The sequence below is a fragment of the Carcharodon carcharias genome, chromosome 6 (assembly GCF_017639515.1).
Source record: "Carcharodon carcharias isolate sCarCar2 chromosome 6, sCarCar2.pri, whole genome shotgun sequence".
Lineage (NCBI taxonomy): Eukaryota > Metazoa > Chordata > Chondrichthyes > Lamniformes > Lamnidae > Carcharodon > Carcharodon carcharias.
In genome coordinates, this window is record NC_054472.1 from 52580608 (window position 1) to 52607728 (window position 27121).

Below are 27121 nucleotides of genomic sequence, written 5' to 3' on the forward strand. Positions count from 1 at the left end.
GTTGATATGTACTAATTATCTCTATCTTGGTTCACAGGGAGCTCTGCCAAACAACTGACACCCTCAGCCAGCCAATCCCTCAGCTCCATCCAGGTCCTCATCTCCAGCGAAGAGGATGCCTCCTCCAGTGAAGAGCTGGAAGACCCATCACAGTGCTTACCCACACCCTTCACCAGCGCAGGGACACACACCTCAGTGGGATTTAGATCTAGAGCAGGCTTCAGATCGTAATCTGGTGGTCACCACGCAGATATGTGTTTGCAGTAGGAAGAGACACATTTATCTGAACTCTCCGGCAATCGGAGGACTGCTGGGGAAGAATCATCTGTGAGGTCCGAGTCAGATGACAAACCTCTGGATTTGGCTTTCCAACTCATCCTGGAGATTCTGCAGAAGGTGCGGGAACATCACGCAGTGCTATTGGAAGCCCTCAACAGAGTGGGTCGCAAGTCGGAAGAGTGCGTCCGCTTGTTCTCTGATGAAGTGGTGCCCGCTTGTGCGCATATGGAGATCTCCATGGGGAGGATGGTGGATGCCATGGAGACCCTGGTCCAGCAGAACGTGGAGATGTGTGCAGACCTGCACTCTATTGCGGAAGTGATGGGTGAGTTCCTGCAGTGGCAACGCAGGAGTGAAATGGGACACCCCGACATCCCTCCAGGTGCTCCTTCTCTTCAAGGAGTTAAGCCAGGGCCCCCGGGCACCCGAAAGGAGGAAGAGTGGCAGCTGGATGCCCCTGGGTAATCCACTCAGGAATTTCAGAGGCTGTCCTCTCCCACCAACTGCCCTTTGCCTGTGAGCCCCTCAATCCCATCTTCTATCACCACAGAGGGAACAGCTGGTCAACAGAGTGATTCTGGAGGGAGAAGTGTGTGTGTGGCAGGGCCTCTCGGAGCCTCTGCAAGCATTCCCCCATGCTTGCAGATCATTTCTGTATCATACTCACCTCAATGTCCAGAGCATTTTCAATGCTGATTGTTGGAGTTTGCTTTCAGTTGTCCAGCTGAGCTGATCTGCATTTCCGCCTACCCACTGATCATACTCCCATGCAGCACCATATCTTGCACACAATGACTCTCACTTCACTTTCAATTTCAGCTGCATGTGGTGAATCAGTTTTTCATTTGCCCCCCCACCCCGTCCTTTCCCCTCTCCCATCACTGTTGACTCTCAGGGCATCACCTTGTACCTTCCCTCTGTGACCTACCAGCCACAACCCTTTTCCTTCGGGGATGTCCAGGCAAACATGCACATTACCTTCCTTCCTGAAAATCCCACCCCCCATCCACATTAACCTCCCCAAACTCGTCCTTCCCACTCCCAAGGTCCATGTCTGCCTCCAAGTCCCCACAAACCACCCTCGCCGTCCCTTCTACTGCTACCATCGAACCTTCACCTCCCACCTTTCTGCCTCATTCTGGACATTCTCACCATTCCCTCTTACCAAGCCCACCCTTAGTTTGCTCGCCAGGAGGCAGTCATGGATTCATCAGAGCCAGCCCTTGCACATTCATCTAGACATTCCCTCCTATGGACTCCTTACCCCCTTGGAACCCCTTCCACCCCTCCAGATTCCACCCTCTCTTAGTCCTCCCCACCCCACCCGGACTCTCCGCCCCCCCACTTACTCCTTCCCCTTTCCTGACACCTTCTGACACCCTTACTTTTTCCTCCAGCCTTACTTCTTCCGCCACCTTATTCCCTCCCCTCTCCGCACTCCTTCCACCCCTTGGACTCCCTCCCCTCTCCGCATTCCTTTCCCCCTTTGAACTCCTTCCCTTGCGCCTTCCACCCTTCTTACCCCCATCTCCCCAGTTGCCGTCTTCTCCCCCGTTACCTCCTCCTCCCCCATACTCCCTCCCCCACTCCCAGCCTCCCCCCGACACCATCATTTGCCCCCCTCCCAATCTCACCCCCCAACACCTTTATTCCCCCCCTCCCAACCTCATCCCCCCAACACCTTCATTCCTTCTCTCCCAACCTCAAGCCCCACCCGACACCTTCAGTTTCCCCCCTCACAACCCCACCCACCCCAACACCTCTTCCTCTCTCAGTCGATTCCAGATGTTCCTCTTCCACTCCTGCAGTATACCTTGGAGGGGAACTTCCAGGTGGTTCCCATCTATCTGCTGCCCTTATCCTTCTAGATGGTATTGGTCGTGGGTTTGGAAGGTGCTGTCGAAGGAGCCATGGTGAATTCCTGCAGTGCATCTTGTAGATGGTACACACTGCTGCTACTGTGCATCGGTGGTGGAGGGGGTGAATGTTTGTTGATGTGGTGCCAATCAAGCGGGCTGCTTTGGCCTGGATGGTGTCAAGCTTCTTGAGTGTTGTGGGAGTTGCACTCATCCAGGAAAGTGGGGAGTATTCCACCACACTCCTGACTTGTGCCTTGTAGATGGTGGACAGGCCTTGGGGAGTCAGGAGGTGAGTTACTCGTTGCACGATTCCTAGCCTCTAACCTGCTCTTGTAACCACAGTATTTATATGGCTAGTCCTGTTCAGTTTCTGGTCAATGGTAACCCCCAGGATGTTGATAATGGAGGATGGCAATGCTATTGAACATCAAGGAGCAATGGTTGGATTCTCTCTTGTTGGAGATGGTCGTTGCCTGACACTTGGGTGTTGCGAATGTTACTTGCCACTTGTCAGCCCAAGCCTGGATATTGTCCAGGTCTTGCTGCATTTGGACATGGACTGCTTCAGTATCTGAGGAGTGCTGAACATTGTCCAAATATCAGCGAACATCCCCAATTCTGACCTTATGATGGAAGGAAGGTCATTGATGAAGAAGCTGAAGATGATTGGACTGAGAACATTACCCTAAGGAACTCCTGCGGCGATGACCTGGAGCTGAGATGACTGACCTCCAACAACAACAACAACCATCTTCCTTTGTGCTAGGTATGACTCCAACCAGTAGAGAGTTTTCCCCTTGATTCCCATTGATTCCAGTTTTGCTAGGGCTCCTTGATGCCACACTTGGTCAAAAGCTGCCTTGATGTCAAGGGCAGTCACTCTCACCTCACCAGTTCTGCTCTTTTGTTCATGTTTGAACCAAGGCTGTAATGAGGTCAGGAGCTGAGTGGCATTGGCGGAACCCAAACAGGGCGTCAGTGAGCAGGTTATAGCTAAGCAAGTACCACTTGATAGCACTGTTGATGACCCCTTCCATTACTTTACTGATGATGGAGAGTAGACTGATGGGGCAGTAATTGGCCAGGTTGGATTTGTCCTGCTTTTTATGTACAGGACATAACTAGGCAATTTTCCACATTGCTGGGTAGATTCCAGTGTTGTAGCTGCAATGGAACAGCTTGGCTAGGGGCACGGCGAGTTCTGGAGCACAAGTCTACAATACTATTGCCGGAATACTGAGTACAAACCACATTGCTGTGTGTCTGGTGTCACGTGTAGGCCAGGCCAAGTAAGGGCGGCAGATTTCCTTTCCTAAAGGGCATTAGCTGAAAAGGAAATGCCCTAAAGGACATTAGTGGATCAGATGGGTTTTTACAACAATGGATTCATGGTCATCATTAGACTTTTAATTCCAGATTTTTATTGAATTCAAATTCCACCATCTGCTATGGCGGGATTCAAACCCGGTTCCTACAGCATTTCCCTAGTCCAGCGACAATACCACTACACCATCACCTCCCCGAGTACTAATAGTGGTACTTAATATCACTGGATTAGCAACGCTATTTAATATCGTTGGAGAGACAGCAGTATTTATATTGCTGGATTAATAGTGGTACTTAATATCACTGGATTAACAACACTGTTTAATAACACTGGAGAAACAGCATTATTTAAATTGCTGGTTTAATAATGTTACTTAATATCACTGGACTAAAAGCACTATTTAATATTGCTGGATTAACAGCGTTATATAATATTATTGATTTAACAGCAATATTTAATATCACTGGATTACCAGTACTGCATAATATTGTGGATTAACAGCACTAAATAATTTCACTGCACTAACAGCACTAATTAATCTTGCTGGATTAACAACACAGTTTAATATTGCTGGACTAGAGCACTATTTATTGTTGAAGGATTAATACACTACTTAATATCGCTGTGTTAACAGCACTATTTAATATCACTGCATTAACAGCAGTATTCCATATCACTGGGTTAACACCACTATTTAATGTCACTGCATTAACAGCAGTATTCCATATCGCTGCGTTAACACCACTATTTAATATCGCTGGATTGATAATACTATTTCATTTCGTTGGGTTAACAGTGCTGTTATCACTGGATTAACAGATCTAATTAACTGCATTAACACTGCAATTGAGTATCAGTGGATTAAGAGCACTATTTAATTTCGCTGCATTAACAACACATTTAATTTCACTGGATTAACAAGCAATAATTAATATCACTGGATTAACAGCATTAATTAATATTGCTAGATTAACGGCTCTATCTATTCAATATCACTGGATTAACAGCACTAGTTAATGTCACTGGATTAACAGCACTAGTTAATATCATTGGATTAACAACTGTTCTTAATATCACTGAATCATCAGCACATTTAATATCACTGGATTAACAGCTCTGTTTAACATTGCTGAATTAACAGTCTTTTAATATCTCTGGATTAACACTGCTGTTTAGTACTCATGGATTAATAGATCTAATTAATATCACTGCACTAACAGGGGTACTTAATATCAATGGATAAACAACGATACTTAATTTAGCTTAAGTAACATCACCTTTAATATCGCTGCATTAATGTCATCTTTAATATCGCTGCATTAACATCACCTTTAACAGCTCTAATTAATATTCCTATATTAACAGCTGTAACTAATATCACTAGATTAACACACTAATTAATATTGCTGGACCAGCAGCTGTACCTAATATCATTAGATTAATGGACTAATTAATGTTGCTGGATTAACAGCTCTAACTAAATCACTAGATTAACACACTAATTAATATTGTTGGATTAACAGCTCTACCCAAAACCACTGGATTAACAGCACTATTTAATATCGCTGGATTAACAGCTCTAACTAATATTACTAGATTAACACACTAATTAATATTGCTAGATGAACAGCTCTAACTAATATCACTAGATTAACAGCATTAATTAATGTTGCTGGATTAACAGTTCTATCTAATTAATACTGCTAGATTAACAGCTCTAACTAATACCACTGGATTAACAGCACTATTTAATACAACTGGATTAACAGCTCTAACTAATATCACTGGATTAACAGCACTATTTAAAATCACTGGATTAACTGGATATAGTTGGAATAACTATTAGCAACAGTAGATTAGTAGTGTTAATAAACATCACTGGATTAATGGTGTAATTTAATGTAGTTGAATTAAAATCATGACATAGAAAGAAGTGCACCAGACTCTAAACCTGTTGGTCCTTTGGGTGGTGGTCTGCATAGATCACTCTGTTAGAAACTCTGGACACTAATTTTAGAATAATATGATTTTCCTGTGAGCAGCTCCAGATGTTTATGCACTACCAAAGATTTAGCATCCAATAGCAACAGTTTGGAAAAGCAGTCAACCATCAACAATTCAATACTGAAAAAACTGGATGATGAATTGTATTAATCTGGAAAGAACAAAACAAAAACAGAGGAACAACAAAAAGATGCACATAAATCATTACAATCTTTGAATAGTACATCAGAGTGAAAAACAAAGATTTCCATGATATGAAAATTTCAGCACAATAAAACAAAGAGGCTGCCGTTCAATAAGCAACAACAAGAACAATATTAATATATGGGGCAGAATTTCACCCATGTCGGGTGGGCTTGGCAGGGGCGGTTGGGAAGTCGTCAGCTGCCCGTGATTGGGGCCAGAAGGCGGTTTCACGCTGCAGGGCTATTTAAGGCGGTGGGAGTAGTGTGAGTGGGGCAAGTGCGACCTTCACGCAAGAGCGCGAGTGCGCGGTTCACAATCTCCCTGAGGCACAGAGCTGCCTCAGGGAGATGAGGAGTTCTAAAAGCAGATATAGAAAATAAAAATGTAATGAAACATGTCCCCTCATGCGACTCTGTCATATGAGCAGGGACATGTTACTAATTAAATTTTAAAACTTTTATTTTATTTTTAGTTGCTTTTGGAAACCCCATCTCGCCCATGGATGAGATTTCCAAAAAAATGCAAAGACCGCTTGGCCTTTTCACCTGCTGTGAAAAATTTAAGTTAACTGACTGTTCAGTGGTCTTAACAGGCCTTTTAATTGTCGGTGGGAGTGCTGCCAACTCCGGAGCGTGCCCGCCGACCAAACTATCGCATGACTGCGTGTTGATGTCAACACGCTCGGCCAATGCCAATGTGCATCATTTCACACTCGAATGGGTTGGGCACACACCCACCCACCAAGCTAAAAATTGTGCACATGGATCTCACGGCCAATCAACTATTTTTGAAGTGTAGTCACTGCCATGAAGGCAATGAGCCAACTGATTTGATCAGAGCAAACTCCCAACATCACCAATGAAATAAATGACCAGTTATCTTATTTTTGGAGGTGTTAGATAAGGGATAAATGCATCTAGTACTCTATGCTCTTCTTTAAATAGTTTTGTGGGTTTCGGGTCAGAAAACTCTCAAAGACAAAAGTAATACTAAGTTCAGAAATTATTGGTGCTTCTATCGTTTTTCAGAAGATTTATGCTTATACAATAAACACTGCAACATTTGCTTGTTCTCCTTTTTCTTGCCAGGTAGGTTGCCTGAATAAATTAACAAGTACAGCAGCTAAGGATACTTGGTTGTGCTTTGGCAAACAGAAGGAACCGTTAACCTACCTGGAACAGTTATGTTTCCTGCAGTTGGATGGTTCATTTCTAAAATGAGGTCATTATGTATTACCTAGAAAAAGAAATAATAAATGAGTTTAGTTACCACAATTTGTCAATGTTTTAAATCAAATTGTGAATTCATGGCCATTATTATAAAGAATTACTCTGTGAATATTTGGCCTCGCTCTGTAAAGTTCTATGATTCTGTGATCCCGGGGGACAGGCCTATAGCACCATTGCCTTGATTTTCTACCCTGTACTCTCTGCAAGCATAGCTCCCCACTGGGCACATGGATTGTGGAAAAATTTCCAGAGACTGGAAGTTTAGCTGACATGTCACGAATCTAAGGCAATCATATCACTTATTTAAAGTTATCTAAAATGTTACTTTTGTAGTTCAGCACTTGATAATCAATGGTAGCTAAACTACCGCAGTCCTACATAAAAATAAAACGTAAAAATAAAAATTCATAAATATTGCATTCTCAACACACTCTTCAAGTAGACGTTTTGTCACAATTTTCAGGATCAAACATGTTCCATGAACATTTATTGACTGAATTTTCAGACTTAGAAAGCAGTAATGTACTGTACTTCTACATGGATTCCAGGCACTTGCTTTCTAAGCCAATTTATTACCACATTAATCCATTTATGGGCTCCTCACTGAATGGCAGTATTCAGTTGTTTTATAGCAGCATACATGTTAGATTGATGAAAGTTATGTGGTCTCTATTCATGATCACCACTCCATATTATTAATGTCCACAGGCTTGGTCTCCAGAGTATTTGCTAAACCATATAAATGCTTGCCAGAAACTGAAAAAGGCAATGTGGAGTGGAGAGGTTGCACTGGATCCTAAATCCTACATCCTTTCAGGAAATCAGTGTTTCTGTAAAGGAATACTTCTCCATATAAACTAGTTTAACTAGAATGGACAAAAGACCCTAACAACCTAAAATTCAGTTATTTTGCTTCATATGTCTCCTTCCCTCACTCCCTCCTTGTCTGTTCATCTTTCATACACAATTTTAACCCAAAAATAGTGGTTGGATTTAGGTTGGTTGGGAGATTAAAATCTTAAAAAAAATAGATTCCCAACCCAACCTGCCTCTAACTCACCCACATCGACTTTAACTGAGGTGGGAAGATGGGCAGGATCCCAATCGCTCCAAAGTTGGCCCTTTAAATATAATAATGAGGCTGCAAGCCTCATTGTTGTTCGGCTTTTCAACTTCCACTGTGGTTGGCTGGGTTTCCCGAGTCTCAGAAAATGCAGCAGCTACATCCAGGTGAGGGCTAGCCTTGTGCATGAGTTGAGCATCTTTATACCGATTTCCTGGCTCCAGCATGCCTGCTTGAACAACCCCTGATCAGGCACATTTCCAACCCCCGCCACCCCCCCCTCCCCCACCCCAACCCGCACCCAAAGCCTCTAATTCTTTGCCAGGTCTCAAAAGTGCACCTATCCATCCAGCAGCCACCCCTCATACCCCTGTCATCTGGGGCCTCTTATCCCTTCCTGGATCTCCTGGCCCTTCCCTCATCCAGGTCTCTTATTCCCTCAGGCCTGCCCAACCCCCCATGATGCCTCAAATTTCTCCTACCATCCTGGGATCCCAGAATCAGCAGCTGCCCTGGGATCGACCCTGCAACTTCCCCACTAACTGTTTCTCTCTCCACAGGAGCTCCCAGATCTGTTGAGTGATTCCAGCATTTTCTGTTTTTATTTCAGATTTCCAGCATCTGCAGTACTTTACTTTTGAATGATTTTTGAAATATATTCTTGACTTGTAAGAGCCAATTTGCATACAGCAAAGTTTCACAAACAGCACTGAACTAATTAACCAGTTAACCTATTTTGGAGGTGTCACTTCAGGGAAGAGTGATAATCCAGACAACTGTGCCCTTAGGGAACATGGAACTGCTCTGCATTTCAATAATTTGAGCTTACATAGTTAGTAATAGTGATGGTAATAGCTAGTATTTTGCACAGATGTTGGTTCTCCAGGCAAGACAATGTGCACACGGCTTTGTGGATTCCACATGTTAATGAGGCAAGGTTCTGGATCGCTTCTCGGCCTTTGGCTAAGATCAAGTGTAGTCATGAAGCGATGTCTATAACCAGTCGAGCCCCATTCCATAGGGTACGTAACACTGTTCGGGTGACGGTGAAAGACAGCAAAGGAGGAGCGCCCATGGATTGGGTCTTCTTCATCAAGCGGATCCTGTTGAAGGTGTGTGGATTTGAAGCGGAGGAGATCTACTCCCTGTAAGACTTCCCCAGCGTTGGATTTTTCAACATGACTTTCAAGCGTGTGGCAGCTTGCGTCAAGTTCCTGAAGGTGTTCGAGGAGAAGAGAGACCAGCAGGAGATGAAGATCCTGACAGTGGAGCTGCTTTTTGCTCTGCCGTTGCAATGGGACCGTGTGGTGACTGTGCATCTCTACAACCCCTACGTTCCTGTCGCCGATGTGTTCACCTTCCTTGCCAGGTACGTCGACAAGGTTGGGAGCTGCAACGAGGTTAGAGACGCCTTCGGGATTTGGACATGCAAAAGCCAGGTTACGGTCACGCTCAAGACCGATGGTAAGGGAGCCATCTTCCACCCTCCTTCCAGCTTCGCTATCAGGGGAAGCCGGTCTATGTCGGTCGGTCAGTCTTTGTCGGTTGTTCGGTCTCGGTCGGTCGGTCTATGTTGGTCGGTCGGTCTATGTCGGTCGGTATATGTCCGTCGGTCTATGTCGGTCAGTCTATGTCGGTCGGTCTATGTCAGTCGGTCAGTCTTTGTCGGTCTATGCCGTTCGGTCTATGCCCTTCGGTCTATGTCGGTCGGTCTATGTTGGTCGGTCTATGTCGGTCATTTGGTCTATGTCGGTCGGTCGGTCGGTCTATGTCAGTCCATCTATGTCGGTCGGTCTATGTCGTTCGGTCGGTCAATGTCGTTTGGTCTATATCGGTCGGTCTATGTCGGTCGGTCTATGTCGGTCGGTCGGTCTATGTCGGTCTATGTCAGTCTATTTCGGTCGGTCTCTGTCGCAGCCCAAACTTTGTCGCTCATGTGGCAAGTCTGGTCATGTGGCGGCCAACTGCAGCGCCGCCCTCTGCAAGAACTGCAAACAGGAAGGCCACCAGGCAAAGGACTGCAAACAAACTAAGTGCTACAACCTGTGTGGCGAGGCAGGTCACCTCTACAGGACTTGCCCCAAACGCTGCCTCACTTATGCACAGGCAGCCAAAGCCAATGAAGGGAAAGCAGAGGAAATGCTTCGTGTTACTACTAACAAGGACACTTGCAACACTCCAACCACCAAGGCCCCCAGTGAGAACAACGGGACAAAGGAGGACACAGAGAAAGACAAGGTGGAGGAAAAGATTGAGGCAGCAGACAGCCAATCAACAACACTGCCCCCCGAACCTCCCACTCCTCAGGAGAGCGAATCAATGGAGGAGGAGGAAGCAGCGGAAAATCAGTAGGGGTAGTGGCAGCTGGTGAAGAGAGCCAAAAGGAAGAAGGGGCTAAGAAGGGACCAAGCCACTTCCCAGACAAGTGGCAAGAGGCATCTCCCATCCGACACGGATGACAAGCGCAGCTGCTCTTTGGTCGAAGAAGGGAAAGGGCGGCATTTACAGAAGAAGCGGCAAAGCTCTAGGGAGTTGGAGGACGAGACACCCAAGCTCCAGAACATTGGAGACAATGAGGAGACCAGCGCACCCCAACTTTGCCCACAACCCGAAGAGGCCAGCGCACCCCAGCCCCAGGAATCTGGGAGCAGTGAGGCGCTCAGCTCACCCCAGCTTCGGGAAGCCGGGAGCAGCAACGTCCCAGAGGGGGAGAGGGGTGGAGACACTTCTCCAACAGAGGACATTTCAAATCCCATTCTCTGCACGAACCCCCAGATGCTACCTGAGCAGAAAATTGCCAATGGGGAAGTTCAGGACAATTTCCTCAGCCCATCCAAAGTGAGGCAATTTGTGAACACTATGGGTATGCAGGAGCAGGCCAAAGGTCTGGAACTCGCAGAGACAACAGGTTTGGTAAGAGACTAAATGCTTTAAAATGGGTGTAAAGATTGTATCCATAAATGTGAGTAGCATTAAATCTACTATGTGATGTGTTGCAACCTTGGACTACCTTGCCAAGGTCAAAGCTGACCTGTTGTATCTGCAGGAGTGTGTGATACCGTACCTCAGTACCTACAGGCAATGGTCACGATGGTGGTCCCATAGGCCATTGATCTGGTCGGGAGAAAATGATTCTTGCTCCTCCGGACTGGGTATTCTGCTGCAGGGAGGCAACTTCACCGTCTCCGAGGTTAAGGAGGTGGTGGGCAAGCACCTCCTCATAGCAGACGTAACGTACAAGAACGCTCCACTCCGGTTCATTAACGTGTACGCCCCGGCACAAAAGGGCGAGTGGCTGGCAGTTTTTCAGCAGCTCCCATTGCTGCTGGCGACCTCCAGGCTGGTCATTCTGGGCGGTGACTTCAACTGCATCATTGATGCGGCTGGACGATCTGGCAGGGCCGACGGCAGATTGGACACTAGGTCCAGATCCCTGATGGAAACAGTTAAGGATGCCAAGCTGCAAGACGACTTCAGCAACCCTGCAGATGGAGCGCAACGTAGATACACCTAGTCGTAGCCAGACGGGTCTATCAGTTTCAGGATAGACTTTCTGTTTGTGTCCTGTGCGTTCGCAGTCAGATCCACCGACATCAAGCGGTGTTCTTCTCTGACCACTGCCTCCTACTGGCTGACTGTCACTTAGAGGAAGACCAGAGGGTGGGCAGGGGGGCATGGAAGCTAAACGTGCAACTGCTGACCTCAGAGAACAATGAGGAGCTCAAGAGGGATTACAAAGGTTGGAGAACAGTGAAACCCCTCTTTGAGTCCCTGACACACTGGTGGGAAGCGATCAAAGGAAACATCAAGAGGTTTTTCATCCTCAAAGGTGCCTAGAAAGCCAGAAAGGAACAGAGGGAAATATCCCGACTCCAGAAAAACATGCAGAATCTGCTCCGGCTGCAGTTGATGGGGGTCGATGTCAAGGAGGAACTCCAAGAGGTGAAGAGCCAGCAAGCCTTGCTCTTTGCCTCGGAGGCCTCCAAGATCATCTTCCATTCCAGAGTCCGTTCTGTGGAGCAGGATGAGATGTGCTCACGTTTCTTCTTCCAAAAGGTACACAGAGAGAGCTCTGTGATCAGCAGCCTGAAGGAAGAAGACGGCTCAGTAAAGTCATCGCAGTCTGACATTTTGAGGATCAGCAAATCCTTTTATGCCGATTGCTAGAAGTCTCATACCCTCTGCACGTTGCCCTTGAGGTGGCTGTGGTGGGGAAGAGACCGTTGTTCACCTCCTTGTGGATTGTGCCTTTGCAAAGAAGGTCGGGAGAGAGATGCAGTGGTTTCTGTTGAGGTTCATCCTGAGCAGCCCTGTGACACAGGACTCTGTGCTCTATGGGCTGTTCCCAGGGACAGACACCGAGACAAACATCAACTGAAGCTGAAGGATCATCAACTCGGTGACAGACACTCTTGGGTCTGCCCAAAACCTGTTGGTCTTCCAGCGCAAAGAGTTGTCCCCGACCGAGTGTTGCAGACTGGCACATTCCAAGGTCCAGGACTACGTGCTGAGGGACACACTAAAGCTTGGGGCAGCTGTCGCAAAGGCGCAATGGGGAAAGCTCGCTGTTGAAGACCTTTCTGCCACAGTGCACCGAGGGGCTGGGAACTGCTGAGAGCCCCTCGGGCTGTACAGCTCAAAATGAATGTATGTATTGAATACTAATTGTATTTTAATTGTATTGAAGCACCTCAGAGTGCAACATGATGTATGTTGATAACTCCAGTACCTTTGTACTGTCTGACTGTCTGTATTGACCATATTGAAATGACTGTAATATTCATTGATTGTATTGAAGCACCTTGTGATCCATGTGTGAAAGTTGAATCTGATTGCACTTTTTGTGATGGCGATTTAGAAATGTTTTGTAATGTTCATTCAGATATTTTATGAATAAAGCATATTTTTTAAAAAGGTTCTGGAATCCGCAACTGGATCCAACAGCTCTACACTAACATCAGTGGCGCGGTTTCAATCAATGGGTGGGAATCAGAAAGTTTTCCAATTAAATCTGGAGTCAGGCAGAACTGCCCTCTCTCGCCTGTTTGTGTGTTGCATAGAACCCTTTGCTGAGTCCATCAGGAAGGATCCGGGCATAAGAGGAGTGATGATCCCAGGCAGTGGAGACACTCAGGTCAAAGCCTCCCTGTACATGGATGATGTCACCGTCTTCTGCTCAGATCCCCTGTCGGTGCGCAGATTGATCACCATCTGTGACCAGTTCGAACTGGCCTTGGGAGCCAAGGTAAATCATGGCAAGAGTGAGGCCATGTTCTACAGGAACTGACCTGACCAATCCTTTGTCTCCTTCACTGTCAGGTCAGACGGCCTGAAGGTACTGGGGATATGGTTCAGAGGGACTGGGGCATGCATTAGAAACTGGAAGGAGCGAGTTACTATGGTGGAAAGAAAACTGGGCATGTGGGAGCGACGCTCCCTCTCTATTGCAGATAAGAACCTGGTCATGAGGTGTGAGGCACTCTCGGTGTTGTTTGTGACACAGGTCTGTCCCATTCCACACTCCTGCGCGATGGCGACCACCCTAGCCATCTTTCGCTTTATCTGGAGATCGAAAATGGATAATGTCCGCAGGGATGCGATGTACAAGCCTCTAGATAAAGGGGGAAAAATGTGCCCAACATCGCCCTCATCCTGCTGGCCACCTTTGTGTGCGACTACATCAAGCTGTGTGTAGACCCTCGGTACGCAAACACCAAGTGTCACTACGTGCTGCGGTTCTACCTATCCCCGGTGTTGTGAAGGATGGGTCTGGCCACACTGCCACGGTACGCTCCAAGTAGTTGGAACTTGCTGTACCACCTGTCCCTTGTAGAAAAATTTATGCAGAGAAACGCCTTTGACCACCATCAGGCAGTGGTCAGCAGGTAATGTCTTAGAGGCCCTGCAGGAAAAGGAGATGGTGGATCCTGTGCGATGGTTCCCCGAGCACACCGTCAAAGTCATTTGGCAGAATGCCTCTTCATCAGAACTTTCCAACAAGCACCAAAATGTAGCTTGGCTGGTGGTGAGATCCTTCCAACACGCCAGGAGTCTCACACCTTCTGCACGTTGCCTTCAAGGTGGCTGTGGTGGGGAAGAGACTATTGTTCACTTCCTCATGGAATGTGTCTTTGCAAAGAAGGTCTAGAGAGAGATGCAGTGGCTTTTGTCGCGGTTCATCCTGAGCAGTGTTGTGACACAGGACTCTGTGCTCTATGGATTGTTCCCAGGGACACACATCGAGACAAACATCAGCTGCAGCTGGAGGATCATCAACTCGGTGAAAGACGCTCTTTGGTCTGCCCGAAACCTGTTCTTCCAGTGCAAAGAATTGTCCCCGACCGAGTGTTACAGACTGGCATATTCCAAGGTCCAGGACTACGTGCTGAGGGACACACTAAAACTTGGGGCAGCTGCAGCAAAAGCGCAATGGGGAAAGGTTGCTGTCCAAGACCTTTCTGCCTTGGTGCATCGAGGGGCTGGGAAAGGTATAGACCCCTCGGGCTGTATGGCTCATAATAAATGTATGCATTGAATACTAATTGTATTATAATTGTATTGAAGCGCCTCTGAGTGCAACATGATGTATGTTAATAACTCCAATACCCTTGCACTGTCTGTCTGTAAAGGCCATATTGAAATGACTGTAATATTCATTGATTGTACTGAAGCACCTCTTGATCCATGTGTAAAAGTTGAATCTGATTGCACTTTTTGTGATGGCGATTTAGAAATGTTTTGTAATGTTCATTCAGATATTTTATGAATAAAGTATATATTTTTAAAAAGGGTTCTACAGCTTCAAGGGCTGTTATTCCACCAGCTGGTCTGTGACCATGCTCAAGGCTCATTAAGGAGTGCAGCAGAATATGCCCAGAGCAGCACCAGACATACCTAAAAATGAGATGCCAACCTGTTAAAACTGCCACAGGGCTATATGCATAGGCAGGGAAACAGTATGTGATAGAGCTAAACAATCCCACAACCAATGCTTCAGGTCAATGCTCTGCCACATCCCGTCGTGAATGATGGTGGACAATTAAACAACTAACCGAAGGAGGAGGCTTCACAAACATCCCATCCTCCACAATAGGGGAGTCCAGCTCATCAGTGCAAAAGACAAGGCTGAAACATCTTCAGCCAGGAGTGCCCCCTCCTGAGGCCCCAGCATCACAGGGGGCCAGTGTTCAGCCAATGTGATTCATTCCATTTGATACCAAGAAATGCCTAAAGGTACTGGATATAACAAAGGCTATGGGCCTTGAAAACATCAGGGTATTACAAGACTTCTGGACTTGCAGTATTTGTGCTTCAAAACTAGCCCAGCCCTAGCTGTTTCATACGGGCACACATTGGTATCTACCTGACAATGTGGAAAATTGACCAAGTATGACCTGTCCACAAAAAGCAGGACAAATCCAATCTGTCCAATTACTGTCATATCACTCTACACTCAATCATGCAAAATGATGGAAGGTGTCAGAGACAGTGCTGTCAAGCAACATTTACTCAGCAATAGCATCCTCACTGACATTCAGTTTGGGTTCCACCATAGGCACTTGGCTCCTGAACTCACTACAGCCTTGGTCCAAACATGAACAAAGCAACTGAATCCCTTGGCAAGAATTCAGCAGTTGACCAAGTGTGGCATCAAGGAGACCTAGCAAAATTAAAGCTAATGGGAATTGGTGGAGCAAGTGGGTGTGGGTGGTGGTGGGAGAGGGGAATTTTTCACTGGTTTGTGTCACACAAAGGAAGATGTTCATGGTTGTTGGAGGCTAATCATCTCAGCACGAGGGTGTTGCTGCAAGAGTTCCTTAGAGTAGTGTCCTAGGCTGAACCAGTTGCTTTTTTTCAGCCACTTCATCAATGATCTTGTTTCCATCATAAGGTAATCATAAGGATGTTTGCTGATGAATGCACAGTAGTCAGTACCATCCATGACTTCTCAGGTGCTGAAGCAGACCATGCCCGCATGCAGCAAGATCTGGACAACATTCAGGCTTGGGATATTAAACGGCAAATAACATTTGCACCACACTAGTGCCAGGCAATGACCGTCGCCAACAAGAGCGAATCAACTATCTCCCTTGACCATCACTGAATCCCTAACATCAACAACCTGGATTACTATTGACCAGAAACTGAACTGGACCAGCCATATAAATACTGTGGCTACAAGAGCAGGTCAGAGGCTGGGAATTCTGTGGCAACTACCCCACTTCCTGACTCCCCAAAGTCTGTCCACAATCTACAAAGGACAAGTCTGGAGTGTGATGGAATGCTCTCCACTTGCCTGGATGAGTCAGCGCCGACAACACCCTAAGAACTTGACGCTATCTAGGACAAAGCAGCCCACTTGATTGGCATTCCACCCACAACCTTAAACATTCACTCCCTTCTTCACCAGTGCACAGTGGCAGCAGTATCCACTATATACAGGATGCAGTGTAGCAACTTGCCAAGGCTTGTTCAACAGCACCTTCCAAATTTACGACCTCGACCAACTAGAAGGGCAAGGGCAGCAGTTGAATGCCCCCACCTGCAAGTTCCCCTCCAAGCCACCTACCATCCTGACTTGGAAATGTATTGCCGCTCATAGAGGGTCGGTGACAGGCCTGCCAATGCATGAACTATCTTGGTTTGCATGCCCTTCAACATCCTCCTATACATCGTCACATCAAAGTCCTTATCCAAGTCCTCTGCAGCAGATCTTGTCTGTGACCTCATTCTCTGGAGAGTTAGCACACAAATTATCCTTTCCCTCAGCCTGGCTGCAGCCCACTATGTCTTGTAAGTCACCATATGCTGATCCCAACTCTATACTGCCAACTAAAATTTGGACAGTGGGTTGGTGAGTTGGTGGCTGAGACTGCCTGATTAAGCGATGGTGCTCTTCATCAGAGTTCTTGTGTAGCTCTCATCTATCATGATAAGATTGCAGTGGTTGATCATAAGTGAGTTTTTGTACATTTAAAAACAAAAATGTTTAAGACAAGGATTGGCGTGAGGGAAAGTAAGAAGCCCATGGGCCAGGATCTTTAGGTCGCGAGTGGGGGTGAGGCCCGCTCTCCAATGCATAAAATGATGCGGATGACGTCGGGCGGTACTCCCGATGTCACCCCATGTCATTTCAGTTTTCAGGTCGGCGGGGGTGCAGCCGAATCAGCAGTGCACCCGCCGACCTGTCAATGGCCAATTGAGGCCATTGACAAAGTCATTAACCTCATTAATGGACCTGCCCATCCAACCTTAAGGTTGGTGGGCAGGCTGGGAGCCCTGGCAGGTTTCAAAAGAAGCATGAAACCTCATCCAGGGGCGGGATGAGGTTTCATGAGGGTTTTAAAAAATTTAATAAATGTTTGATTTAAAGTGATGGACATGTCCCAACTCATGTGATAGTGTCACATGAGGGGACACGTCAGGGAAATTCTGTTTTTGTACCTTTACCACATGCGCCAAAGAGTGCACTCTCGGCTAAGGGAAATCCTCCCCGCACCCCCGCCCACACAGGGGGGAAATTTCTTCCAATGGTCACACCACCTGTAGTTTGTACTTCGTCAGATAGCAGGATGAGGTTCAGGTGGGATTTAAGAAGGGGCAATAAATCAAGAACATACTCCAAGCAAAACGTTCTCAGTGATGCCAGATGCAACTGCTTTGGTGTCAACCAGCCCTACAATTGCAGAGCACTGTTTCCTTCAGAGGGCTCAGGAGATGCAGGCGTTCCTAACCTCTGCCAAACCTCAAACAAAAACAGAAAATGCTGGAAAAACTCAGCAGGTCTAACAGCATCTGTGGAGAAAAAAAAGGTTAACATTTCAAGTTCTAATGGACTCTCCAACCCGTTAGTGGCCAATTGAGGCCATTGACAGAGTCATTTAACTAATTAATGGACCTGCCCGTCCAACCTAATTAATGGCCAGCCAGTGTGAAATGCATGTTGAAAAGCTCAGCGCTGCCAGGGTGGGGATGGGAAGAGGGCGGACGCTGACATCAACGTGGCCGTGGGCCAACGCTGAGAGAAAGCTCTCTGAAGGGAGATAGCTGCCTCAGGGAGCTGAAGGCCTGAAAAGGCAAAATTAAAGGTTTCAAAAGCTGAAAAAATGTGTCCATGCATCATAATATGTCACCTGAAAATCTAGCTATTGAAAATGCAGTGCACAGAAATTTATTTATATTTTATTTCATCACGGAAACCTCATCCTGCCCGTGGATGAGGTTTCATGAAAAATGTAAAGGCCGCCTAGCTGATTCGCCCATCTGCCAACCATAAGGTTGGATAGACCATGAAAAATCGGAGTCAATTGCTCCGTTGGGCTTAATTGCCCTCTTAATTGTTGGTGGATGCGCTTCTGACTTTTGTGCGCACCCGCCAACCGAAATATCATGCGAGCGCAGGATGGTGTTGGGACGCTCACCCAATGTTGTCTCGTGCGATTTCATGGCAGATCAGGTCGGGCGTATGCCCATCCGCCAAGCTAAAAATTCTGCCCAAGATCTATCCCAGTAACTCCAAATGTATCAGTTTACATTTGTCTGGTATTCCAGTTAAAATAGCGTTGTTAGCAAGGCAAACTGTAGTTCTGTGTATATCCTTAGATAGAATGTAAAAAAATAGGCAAACTAGATGAAAGGATACCTTGATCAGTGTTTTACAAAAATCCTACAATTATACAGTATTAACCATTTATATGGCACCATCCTCATTTTAGTTCCCACTGGCTGCAATCAGCCAGCTCTCTGAGACTAAAAAATTCCATTCGGTGGAATTAGTATACATTTATGTCAAAGCCAAATACATAAATTACAGATCCTGTCTAGGATTTTAAGTTACATAGGCTAGTTAGTCAAGCAGGCACACCAAATGTTTTTGAATGTACTGACTGAAGTCAATTGAAGAAATTTGAATATACTATTACACGCTTTAGAGACTGCAGGCATAGCATGTGGTGGCAGGCACGACTTCAGTACAAATTTGTCCTGATACATGACTAACGTTTGTTATTAGTTCACAATAAAATGAGGAAGAGGTGGATTTTTGTGCTAGCCTTAAGCCCTACAGTAATGAATTGGTAATCAAAAACAAAGTCCACCCTCAATCCGCACCCTGTGCTCATAGTGAGTCAGAAAAGTGCTGCAGACTGACACCGTCATAACTCGAATGCTGTTTCAGTCAGGATTAGCGAGACTGTGTCAATCATTGTGAGCTCACAATAAAGGGGAAAACCTTCTTTTGCTGTGGCAATTATGGTTTTAGGTAATCCACAAGAAACAAAAGAAATTCTTTAAACAATTCGAACAACTCAGCTTTAATGTGTAATTTGTAGACTGGGATTCCACCAGTCACATTTTTAAAACTTTTCATCAGCAAGGTTGCGCACTGCTCTCTTTTTCAAACAAATTTTCTTGTATATTGGTTATAGTGTTGTATGTTGCTGTTTTAATACTTACTGTCTTTTGAAATGAAGAAAATAACTTAAGGAGATCTTGTAAAAGCCGTCTAATTTGATTTTTTATAGATTGATCTGTCAATCTGTTGCTGAAACCCAGATTAGAATTCTACTTTTATCTCACCAGCAGGAGGCATGATTATTCCTTTCCCTGCAGTGTATTCTAAGTGCCAGGAACATCACTGCTATTAGCAGATATACAAAACATTAGGAAACCACAGTGATATCATTCCACCCATAAACCCATGAAGCAGTGATGAGAAGCAAGTGCTAAAGCTGCAATGTTTCTAATGAATAAGCTCCACCCAAAGTATTAACCTGTCTTTCCTCTTTCAGATGCTGACTGGTCTGTTGTGCATTCCTGTTTATATAAATGATGTAAACTGGACCGGTCCAAAGTTCAATTCAAGCTTGAGTGATATTTGTAGGTAAGTTAAGTGCCTGAGGAAGAGTTTCCTTTAAAATTGCTTTTAAAATGTTAATCCTTGTTTGAAAAATCAGAACCAACACACACAACACATTCAAACAAGAACAAGTCAGAGAATGTCAACTTCTTGTGTACAAAGGATTAGGTGCTAATATGCCAGGAAGGTTATGGTCAGTTTGCTTTATTCTTGATAAGTTCTGTGGGTAACATCTCGAATTCTGAATTCCACATTATTGCATATTATCTAGATTTCCCTTTAATACCAGAAATGGTTTTATTGATCTTTTCCAGCATCTGCAAAGCACAATATTATGTTTCTGTAAATGAGTTACACGGTGGCGGGATCTGTGTGCAGTGTCTGCTATCTCTAGCTATTTCGGCCAGTCAGTTGCACAGTACTAGATCAGTATTATCGTGCATGATCGAAAAATCCAACTGCCTTCCAAACCACTTTCTTCATGTCACACTGTGAGCATAATGGTGCAGTATAATCAAATCACTTCCAATCATGGTTCAGAACAATAGATTGAAAAGCATTTTGGGGATCTAACTTGGAATGTTGACTCTTCCAACATCAGCTGGATAGGAGCCAGGGATTCTGAAGGGTGAGATGGGAGGGGGTGTGGGGGGGTGGGGGTGTGGTTGGTGAGCATTGTCAGAGGGGAGGGATAGCATTGTCGTGGGTGCTGCAGGGGAGGTCGGTGAACATTGTTGGCGGTGTGGGGGGTTGAGCATTGCTGGGGAGAGGTCGAAGGGTGTGTACTGTTGGGGGAGAGGCCGGGTGTTTTTTAGGCTTGTTCGTAACAGCTCCCACTGTTAGTCACTGTCCAATACTGAGCTTTACAGCAGGAGAAGGATTGGGTAAATTTTTATGGAAGTATCAAGCCACTAAGCTCAAGCAGCACAATTCTACCCATCTGGTGTTTAAATTTCCCAGGTAAATACAGCACATATGCATGGGTCAGGACTTCTGCAGGGTCACAGCACACAACAGCAGTAAATGTCTCAACATTTGCCGCAGTTGCCATCAGAAGATTCTGCCCTTTATTTATTGTGCATTCTCAGCAGAATGGTTGAGACAAAATGAAACAGTTCTGTCTCATTTTAGCTTTGTAGAGCTTCCTTTAATTCAGTCATGAAGCTTAAGCTTAACTCAATACAAATGTTGCGAGTTTCCTTGGTTGTTTGCAAAGCTTGAGGGAGGAAACAAGCTCTCTTTGAACAAACAAAAAGAGTGTGACATGTGCCATTTAAGACAGTGAGTTATCTTCAGATGTGGTCAACGGTTATTCAAATCCAGGAAGTCCCAAAACTAGCCCAGAAACTATTTTCAGGGGCACTTAAGCAGCTGTAGGTGTCCAAATCTCAGAGCGTTAGTTTGGGATTTCTAAGGGATATAGTTGGGACTAGCGCAACTGTCTCATAAAAAAAGAAATAAACACTTGCACATAAAAGTTAGTCATAGAAGAAGGGCTCAAGATTTTGTTTGAAGCATTTTACAATTTTCCCTTCCAAATATTTACGTAATATATGGGCAGGATTTTTCGCTGGGCATGCACAACATGCCCGAGCGTGAAATAAAGCGTGTTGATTTTGGCCGAGTATGCCGACGTTAACGCACACTCTCGCGACAGTTAGGTCAACGTGTGCTAGAGCCAGCTGTGTCCCTGCTAAAAGATCTATTAAGGCCATTAAGTTAACAGTTGTCCTGAATTTTTCACTGCCCGTTCAATCCTACAGTTGGCAGGCAGGCGAAAAGGCCAAGTGCCTTTGCACTTTTTAGGAAACGGGCGAGATAAGATTTCCCAAAGCAAATAAAAATAATATAAAAATTTAACAGTTGAATTAAAAACATGTCCCTGCTCATGTGACAGAGTCACATGAGGGGACATGTTTTAAGACATTTTTATTTTGTGCATAGTTTTTTTAAAACAGCACTTCATCTCCGAGGCAGCTCCATGCCTCGGGGAGATTGAAGCGCTCTTCACGCACATGCGCGAAGTTCGCACTAAGCCCAGTCGCACTCCTCCCCCCGCCCGCACAGGCATCGTTGAGCTTACCGCTCATGTTCCAAGCTGGGTGGGCCTTATCGGCCCACCTGCGTAATATCACGGTGTGGTGCCGATTGTGGGTGGTGTTCGGCTTCCCGGCCACTGCCCCCCCTGCCCATGCCAAGCACCCCTGCCAAGGGCCAAATTCTGCTCTATGATTTTTTGTGTTTGTTTATCTTTCATTAAATAATTCAGACTAATTTAAACCTAGTCATGGTTTAACATTGCAATTATCTATTGTTCAAATTGGGAGAGAGATTTAGAGATGAAATTAACAAGCCAGGAGTATTTCCTGCCACAGAAGCCAGCGGAAATTCGTGCTGAATTGTGCAACGCTGACCTAACTAATTATGCAGTTGCAATGTTCGGCTGGGTGGGCTAGATGATGCGCGCCCTGCCATCATATCTGGGTGCCATATTTAAAAGGTGCCCGGAATCAACTCTTTGTCGCTTACCCACTGTTGAAGAAGGAGATGGCTCACCAATCTCAAGGAGCTCTGGCTGCCAAATTCAGTGATGCTTCCCTCAACGTGCTGCTCAATTCAGTGGAGGCCGGGAGGGGCGTCCAGTACCCCGAAGATGGAAGGGCGAAGCCAGACCATGTGGCCAACCCTGCAGGGAAGGAAGTCGCCAGATGGTCAGTGCCCACGGCCTCACCAGATGACCGTCCTGCAGTGTTGGAAGTGGATGAATGGCCTCATCTGTCGCCAGGGTAAGTGAACCCTCAGCTGCTCACACTCACCTTACTGAATGGCAGAGTGGCAAGGGCATTATCCATGTGGCCCATGCATAAAAGAGCAACACAATGTGATAAGGTGGTGCCTCATTGCCCCACCACATTCCATCTAGTCTGCAGGTAGAAAGGCCACTCTGGGTCCCTGATCCTTCCACACAGAGAGCTCAGATGCTGTCTGGGGGGGGGGGGCGGCGGCGCAGGCAGAGGGGTGGTGGGCATTGAGGGCATCAGCAAGCATCGCTAATGATATGCCTCTGTGAGCCTTATCCTTCTATATGCATGGCTCACCACTTTGGATGGTGCTGTCCTAGAACCCTTGTGGGCAACCTGCAGTGCATCAAACACATGGCACACAATTCACTGGGTAATTTGTAAAAGTGGAAACATGAGAAAGATATATGAAACCCAATTGCTGTCAACCCCATCTCTCTTTGCACAGGAAAGATTAAGGCACTACAGGAGAGAGAGAGAGAGAGAGATGGGCGGTGGGGGGGTGCACCTGACCTTAAAACCCTTACTGTGTTCGAGGAACAGGCAGCCCCAGCTAGCAAGGAAGGAACCAGATCGAGCCTGAGCAGATGGAGAGGTCAGCGGGCAGCCTCCATCCAGTAAGGATCCATGTGTAATATAGTCACATAGAAACCTAAGGGTCATGCATTCCTCCATGTTGGCAGTAGCTCATGTAGTCACTCGCTCTGTCCTCTCTCACTTACAGGTGCCAGCAGGAAGAGGGGAAGGCCACAAGAGGAAATCCTGTCCAGCAGGTCCTCCAGCCCACAGAGGATTGAGGACATTGGGGAGGAGGAAGAAAGTGCACCTATAGAGCCATCACAGCAGTCACCTGCACCCTCCACCAGCTCAGAGACAAACATCTTAGAGGGTACTCGATCTAACTCAGGCAGGCTTTCACATTTTCACACTCTGGTGATCACTGTGTGGACACATAACCGCAGCAGGAGGGGGCAAAGTCAGCCAAACTCACCAGTACTGGAAGGGCTGCTGGAGAAGATACATCTGTGACATCCAGGTTGGATGATAAGCCTCTGGGATTGGCCCTGCCTGAGATGCTGCAAGAAGCCGGGAACATGAGGCAGAGGTGTCGGAGGCCCTCAAGAGTGACACATGAGGTGGAGGAGTCTGTCTGCCTGCCAGCTAATGAAGTGTGTAGACCTGCACTCCATCTCTGTAGCCATGGATGAGCTTTTGTAGTGGCACGCAAGAGGGATATGGGGCACCTCAACCCCCTCCAGGTGCCCCTTCTCCTTGAGGAATCAGACAGGGGCCCTTGGGGACCCATAGGGAGCATGAGGAGTGGCTGGTGGACCTCTTGGGACCTCCACTCAGGACTCAGTGAGGGGGTTCGGCCCTTTGGAATCCACCCTTGCCTATGAACCCTTCAGCTTCATCCTCTGTGACAGCAGAGGGAGCAGCTGCCCCACAGCAGGACGGCGAAAGTAAGCTGGGGCCCTCCAGGCCTCGGGTCTCCAGAGCACTCCCACCAAGGGCATCTAAGACAACAGGGAAAACTGGTCAGCAGGGTGCCTTTACCCTTGCTGTGAATGTCAGGGGAGAACCTAGAAGAAGTGGTAGGGAACGCAGCATTAAGAGGATATGATTTCACATGTGGTTGCATGGGTGCACTATGATTGTTAATTTTATTACACTTTTGTAAATAGACTACACTTGCACTTTAATGAGGTGTAATTAATTGAGATTCGTAGTCCTTAAGTTTGCCCCCACCACCACCCCATCTTCAGAGGGCCACCCAGGCTGGGTCTATGTCCACTGGAATTATGCATATGCAGGGAGGCAAAACTATTTGCCAGGGCCCTTGCGAGTCATGTGCATGAAGCCTTCCACGCATCCTTCACATGCTCATCTGTTGAAATGCTAAGCAATGTCAGTACTACGCGGAGTTGAGCTGACTCAACCTATCCCCGATGACCCAATTCCCATGCAACATCTCGAGATCTCCACCACGAGGCTCTGAATAGTGGCAAGTGGCCATGGTGTGTGTGACTTTTCAGGTTGAATCCAACACTTTCCAGCCTTCCCCTGTGACCCACAACCTCCCCACTATTACTACTGACCCTCCTGGTGTGACCTTAGACCTCCCCACAGCAACCCTACAACCCATCACCCTCCTGCAGGTGAAATTCCACATCCCCTACCTTCCTGAGGAGCCCACCCCTGTGACAATAGAGATGCCCCCCCTCATCCTGCCCACTTCCAGAATCCAGTTTTACTTCCATGTCCCCTGCAACAATCCTCAGCGTCCCTTCACCCGTCATCACAGAACCCTCACCATTCCAATGTAATGGCTCATATTGCCCCCTTTAGCCGTCACTATCCCTTATTAACAATTCCTTCAGTGTGCACCCCAGGACTCATCAGATGACACCACAGACCCCTCCTTCTAAACCTCTTTCCCTGCTTCCTCCCCCGTCCCGGTTCACACCTGCACACAACCCCACGCCCATTCACACCTGCACATCCCGCCCCCACCCCCAACTGCATTCCATGATAGCCCTTCCTACCCTCCCGCTCCATATCAGCTCACCCATTCCATGACTCCAACAGCAACTCCCTCTTTGCCCTCCCATCCCCAACCTCCCCCACCCCTCTCCAGGCCTCCACACTCACCCTCTCTTCATTCCTCTCCTCTCGCTCTAATCCCTCCACCCAACACAGACTATCGCCACTCCGCAACCGTCCACCTGCAGCGCGGTGTGGTGCTGCTGGAGCGCTGCTCCCACCTTCTATTTAAAGCAGGCTTGACCAACTCAATGCAGCCTGCAAAACTTATTAGACATTGAACTGACTTGTATTTGAAAAATGCTGTAAAGCTGCTCATCCAATCACAGGCTGGTTCCACCTTGCATTTGTTGCCGATAGGCTCAGGAGCAAATGCAGAGTAAAACCAGCCAGTGATTGGATGAGCAACAAAGAGTGGGAAGGAAAGTTTTGAAGGTAAGTTCCAGGGCTCGGAGCATGAGGCAGCCAAAGTGGCAGGGCCCAGGTGAGCAAGAGCGGGGCCCAGACAGGCCAGAATGGAGCACGAGGCAGCACGCACGGAGCCCAGACGGGCCGGAGCGGAACGCAAGCCTGTCCAAGCAGGCCCCAGGTGAGCCCAAGCAGGGCACGAGGCAGCCAGAGTAGGGTCCACCGGCATCTGAGTAAGTGAGTGACAAGACACTATGTGACAGAGAGATTGTGAGGGGATGGGGGAGGAGAGAGAGAGTGTGGGGGGAGACAGAGTTTGGGGGGTGGGAGGGAGAAAGACTGGGGAATGGGAAGCGGAGCGGGAGTGTAGGAGGTGGGCAGGAGATTGTGGGTGGGTGGGGGGGAAGAGAGAATGTGGGAGGGGTGGGGGAGAGTGAGTGTGGTGTGTAAGTGAGAGAATGTGGGTGAGGATGGGGGAAGAGATTGTAGGGGGAGAGTGTGGAGGTGAGAGACTGTGCGGGGAGAGAGAATATTGGGGGAGAGTGAGGGAGAGAGAGAGAGTGGGGTGGGGAGAGAGTGTGAGGTAGGGGGACAGATTGTAGGGCACAGAGAGAGCGTGAGAGGTGAAGAGAGAGTGTGGTGCGGGGGGAGATAGAATGTGGGGGGAGAGAGAGTGATTCACATTAATTCCTTGCGGTGATGGCCTGAGGATGTGAATCGCGGCATAGTGTTTGTAATCCCTGCTGGGAGCTCTAAATGGAATTTACAGCACAGAAACAGGCCATTTTGTCCACCTCATCTACGTTGATGTTTATGTTCCATGTAAGCCTCCTCCCACCCTTCTTGATCACACTATCAGGGTAACCTTCAGCTTCTTTCTCCCTCATGCGTTTAGCAACTTCCTTGAATGTATCTATAGTAGAATCATAGAATGGTTACAGCACAGAAGGTGGTTATTCAGCACATTGTCTCTGTGTCAGTTCTTTGCAACAGCAACTCAACTAGTCCCACTACACCTTTGCCATGTAGCCCTGTAAAATCTTCTCTTCAGATAATTATCCAGTTCCCTTTTGAAAACCGCAACTGAATCTATCTTCACCACATGTTCAGGCAGTGTATTTCAGATCCAAACCACTTTCCAACCTTCTGCCAATGGGAGCAGTTTCTCCTCACTTATTCTATCCCATTCCTTCATGATTTTGAACACGTCTAACAAATCTCCCCTCAGCCTTCTCTTCTCCAAGGAAAACAGCCCCAGCTTGGCCAACCTATCCACATAACTGAAGTCATTCTCGGAACTTTTCTTGTAAATCTTTTCTGCACCCTTTCTAAAACCTTTACATCTTTCCCGTTGAAATTGAACCAATGTTTTATGAAGGTTCATAACTTGCTTGCTTTTGTATTCTATACCTCTATTTATAAAACCCAGGATTCAGTTTGGCTTATTCACTGCTTTCCCAACTACTCTGCCACCTTCAATGATTTATTCACATTTACATCCAGGTCCCACTGTTCCTGCATTTCCTTTACAATTGTACCTTTTATTTTATGTCACATCTCCTGG

The 27121-nt window shown here is 46.8% G+C and overlaps 1 protein-coding gene across 1 annotated transcript in view; it reads right to left on the minus strand.

Annotated features, from left to right (window-relative positions):
• Nucleotides 1–27121, minus strand: part of sugct (succinyl-CoA:glutarate-CoA transferase) — a 607005-nt gene that overhangs the window by 110185 nt on the left and 469699 nt on the right. Inside the window, exon 13 of the mRNA XM_041188972.1 lies at nucleotides 6828–6891. Coding sequence (XP_041044906.1) covers nucleotides 6828–6891 — 64 coding nt within the window. The remainder of the gene's footprint in view (nucleotides 1–6827; nucleotides 6892–27121) is intronic.